The sequence below is a fragment of the Colobus angolensis genome, unplaced genomic scaffold (assembly GCF_000951035.1).
Source record: "Colobus angolensis palliatus isolate OR3802 unplaced genomic scaffold, Cang.pa_1.0 Scaffold144, whole genome shotgun sequence".
Taxonomy (NCBI): Eukaryota; Metazoa; Chordata; class Mammalia; order Primates; family Cercopithecidae; genus Colobus; species Colobus angolensis.
Genome location: NW_012114533.1, coordinates 3,236,539 through 3,241,221, shown reverse-complemented (window position 1 = coordinate 3,241,221; position 4,683 = coordinate 3,236,539). Strand labels below are relative to the sequence as shown.

The 4,683-nt window shown below is 44.2% G+C and overlaps 1 protein-coding gene across 1 annotated transcript in view; it reads right to left on the bottom strand.

The window, feature by feature from the left end:
* Nucleotides 1-4,683, bottom strand: part of CPN1 (carboxypeptidase N, polypeptide 1) — a 47,101-nt gene that overhangs the window by 16,084 nt on the left and 26,334 nt on the right. The window contains exon 7 of the mRNA XM_011935559.1: nt 3,303-3,402. Coding sequence (XP_011790949.1) covers nt 3,303-3,402 — 100 coding nt within the window. The remainder of the gene's footprint in view (nt 1-3,302; nt 3,403-4,683) is intronic.

The window sequence follows — 4,683 nt, the reverse complement described above, 5'->3', positions numbered from 1 at the left end:
TGTTAGCCAGGATGGTCTCGATCTCCTGACCTCGTGATCCGCCCGTCTCGGCCTCCCAAAGTGCTGGGATTACAGGCTTGAGCCACCGCGCCCGGCCGAGAATCCTATTTTTAATATTGCTTCTATTGGGCTGGTTGCAGTGGCTCACATCACTGTGCTCCAGCCTGGGCGACAGAGCAAGACTGTCTCGAAAAACAAAAAAATTTCTTTTATCACTTTCAAAAGTATGGCAAGGGAAAAAATAAAATTCAAAAGAAGACTGTTTTTCCATAACAGAGAAAGAGCATTTTGGCTAATGACTTTCCATTCCTTTAGACTCAGTTATGACAGTGACTTTAAAATTCATTTTTTTAAGTATATAGCAATGAACATTTGAAATAACAAATACGATAAACATTGAGACAAACAATAATGAGGAAGTCTTTTTCTGCTCCCTATTAAATGCCTATAATTTACTTTACAATACTTCAGCAAAGTACACATGTTGGATAGTTGAAATGACACCCCAGGGATTGTCATTTTCTTAATTTGGGGACTTGCATCCTGAAGTGGTGAGCGAGTGTTGTATCAGAAAGGCCCCATCCCAGATGCAGCTCCTATGAGGGCTTCAGCTAGCTTTCTCTCTCCTCAACACTAGATGCTTTGCTAAGTAACATAATGAATGTTTACAATGGGTTTTTTCACTGGTGAAATGAATAATTTTTTTTTTTTTTTTTTGAGATGGAGTCTTGCTTTGTCACCCAGGCTGGAGTACAGTGGCTCATTCTTGGCTCACTGCAACCTCCATCACCTGGGTTCAAGTGATTCTCCTGCCTCAGCCTCCTGCGTATGTGGGACTACAGTTGCCCACCACCATGCCCGGCTAATTTTTTGTATTTTTAGTAGTGACAGAGTTTCACCACGTTGGCCAGGCTGGTCTTGAACTCCTGACCTTAGGTGATCCACCCGCCTTGGCCTCCCAAAGTGTTGGGATTACAAGCATGAGCCACTGTGCCCAGCCTAATAATTTGTTAATTAACACAATGGCAAGTGAAAGTGGCACTTATTGGAAAAATCAGTGGTGTTTAATATGTTTTGTTTTTGTTGTTGTTTTGAAATAGAGTCTCACTCTGCCCAGGCTGGAGTCCAGTGGCATGATCTCGGCTAACTGCAACCTCCACCTCCTGGGTTCAAGTGATTCTCCTGCCTCAGCCTCCCAAGTAGCTGGGACTACAGGCACACGCCACTATACGTGGCTAACTTTTTGTATTTTAGTAGAGATGGGGTTTCACTGCATTGCCTAGGCTGGTTGTGAACTCCTGAGCTCAGGCAATCCGCCCGCCTCGGCCTCCCAAAGTGCTGGGATTACAGGCGTGAGCCACCGCACCTGGCGACACCCAGCTAATTTTTGTAGTTTTAGTAGAGACAGGGGTTTCACCATGTTGGCCAGGCTGGTCTTGAACTCCTGACCTTAAGTGTTCCTCTTGCCTGGGCCTCCCAAAGTGTTGGGATTACAGGTGTGAGCCACTGTGCCCAGCAATATATGTTGATTGGCTAGCCTGTTTTAGAGACATTCCCACACTTGCTTGGACAGAGCATAAGAATCTAGCAAAAGCCAGGTGTGCACTTCTGGAATCCCAGCACTTTGGAAGGCTGAGGCAAGCAGATCACTTGAGCTCAGGAGTTTGAGACCAGCCTGGACAACAGGGCAAAACTCTGTCTCTGTAAAAAATAAAAATAAAAAACAAAAAAATTAGCTGAGCATAGTGGTATGCATTTGTAGTTTCAGCTACTTGGGAGGCTGAGAAGGGAGGATCACCTGAGCCTGGAAGGTCAAGGCTGCAGTGAGCCCTGATTGCACCACTGCACTGCAGCCCAGGCAATAGAGTGAGACCCTGTAATCCAGCTATTTGGGAGGCTGACGCAGAAGAATTGCTTGAGTTTGAGACCAGCTTGGGCAACATAGTGAGACCCCATCACTTTGCTTGAAAGAATCTAGCAAGCCCTGAAGAAGGCTGTGCTTATAAGAATGATTCCTACGACTCAGAAACATTTCTGTAAAAAACGGAAAAAGAAAAAAACAAATAAAAAGGATGATTCCTGAGTTTGGATTCCTAAACAGTCCTGTGTCCAGACTCTGGTTGTCTGATACTTCACTGTGAGGCTACAGGCTTCTGCCTTTAGACAATACTTTTGCCTTGAATGAACCTTTCATGTAAGATGCATTGAGATCACTTTAAAGAACAGAAAGCTGAGAGTTCATCCAGCTTAAACAGATTGTAGGAACTGTGAAATGGCTGCTAGGTAATAAATGTTAGTGTAGGAAAATTCAGGTGAGACTTGCTAGTATTAAGGTTGTTCAGAGGGCTAGGTGTGGTGGCTCACACCTGTAACCCCAGTACTTTGGGAGGCTTTTGAGCCCAGGAGCTCGAAACCAGCCTGGGCAACATGGTGAAACCCCATCTCTACAAAAAAATTAGTCAGACATGGTGTTGCATGCTTGTAGTCCCAGCTATTTTGGAGGCTGAGGTAGGAGGATGGCTTGAGCTCAGGAGGCAGAGGTTGCAGTGAGATCACACCACTGCCCTCCAGCCTGGATGGCAGAATAAGACTCCTTTTCAAAAAAACAAAAAAAGGTGGGGAGTTAGGCAAATCTCATCTACCTGTAACCATAACCGTTGGTAGCTACTGTTATGCATTAAAAGCAAAATAAAACAAAAAATCCTACAAATTGTGCATGATCAAGCTGGGCTGAGTCAGCTTACAACACCATTCTGCTGTGACATAATTCTGTGCTCTTCTAGGAGGTTCCAGGTAGCTCACCATCAATCTTGCCCCACAGTAAGCCTATGATGGAAAGAATCTTGCTAACTTTCCCACTGGAAGTGTAGAGAAATGCCAAGTCAGCCACAAGGATAATTATCTGTTTTACAGTCCTCTTTCTACCCAATGTCACACCAGTATGTGAGCTATTAACAGGCTTAAGCCCAGAAAATACCCCTAACAAAATTGTATGTGGTAGCCACTCCTGAATGCTGAGGAGAAGTTACATTTACATCAGTCTTTCCTGGTCCTGACCTCTCAGGGATTGCTTGCATCAGAAGCAAAAGATTTTCCATTAAAACATCTTGGTTGTTTGATTCAGCCTCTTAATTTACTGTCTCCATTTTCATTGCCCTTCTTTCCTCCATCCCCCCGCCCCCACTCCCAGCATCCTTGATGCCCCTGCTAGTTTCACTGGCTTACAAACTGGCCCCTTGATTATGCTGAAGAAGATGCAGGAGTGAACGCTTCCTTCCTCCCCCTAAGCAGTGACCACCTACCTGAAGTGACATCATGGTTAATCCCACTGACAGAAATGACAGCATTGGCGAGATTATTATAATTCTCATCATGCACCATTCCCTTGATGCCCTGGTGAACCTGCAGGAACAAGTATATAGTTATGATCATAAAACATTTGTACGGTGTTTTAGAGTCTCAAAGCCCTTTCTCGTATGTTTTTGCATTTTATCTTCACAAAGATGATGGTAATAGTCCCTTAACTGGTCTCCTTGCCTCTCTCCCTGCCCCAATTAATCTCTTCGCAATTAGAGTGGTCAGAGTGATCCTGTTAAAGCCTGACTCAAATCATGTCACTATCCTTACTCAAAACCTAACTCACTCTGAGCAAAAGCTGAAGTTCTTGTGATGGTCTGTCTGTCAAGCTACCTGTTAGCTCTCTGATCCCATTTCCAACCACCTTTTCTCTCCCTTACTTCTGAGATCAGTCCAGCCACACTGGTGTCCTGGCTTTCTTTTCCTTTTTTTAAATTTTTTTTTATTTCCTGTGACAGACTGTGATAAAATACACATAAAATAAAATTTACCATTTTAAGTGTATAGTTCAGTGTTATTAAATACATTTAGCTAGGTGCAGTGGCTTATGCCTGTAATCCTAGCACTTTGGGAGGCCCAGGTGGGCGGATCACCTGAGGTCAGGAGTTTGGGACCAGCCTGGCCAACATGGCGAAACCCCATCTCTACTAAAAATACAAAAATTAGCCAGATATGGTGGCGAGCACCTGTAATCCTAGCTACTCAGGAGGCCGAGACAGGGGAATTGCTTTAACCCAGGAGGTGGAGGTTGCAGTGGGCTTAGATCGCACCACTGCACTCCAGTCTGGGTGACAGAGCGAGACTCTGTCTAAAAAAAAAAAAACCATTTGTAATGTTGTGCAACCATCACTATCATCCATCTGCATAACTCTTTTTATCTTAAAAAATTGAAACCCTATATCCATTAAACAATGATTCTCCATTATCCCCTCCCCTAGCCCCTGGCAACCACCATTCTATCAATACCTTCCATCTCTATAATTTTGACTACTCTAAGTACCTCATATAAGTGGAATAATACAGTGTTTGTCTTTTTATGGGTGGCTAATTTCACTTGGCATAATGTCCCCAAGATTCATCCATGTTGTAGCAAGTGTCAGAATTTCCTTCCTTTTTTTTTTGAGATGGAGTTTCCCTCTCATTGCCCAGGCTGGAGTGCAATGGCGCCATCTCGGCTCACTGCGACCTCCACCTCCTGGGTTCAAGCGATTTTCCTGCCTCAGCCTCTCGAGTAGCTGGGATTACAGGCATGTGCCACTATGCTCGGCTAATTTTGTATTTTTAGTAAAGACAGGGTTTCTCCATGTTGGTCAGGCTGGTCTCAAA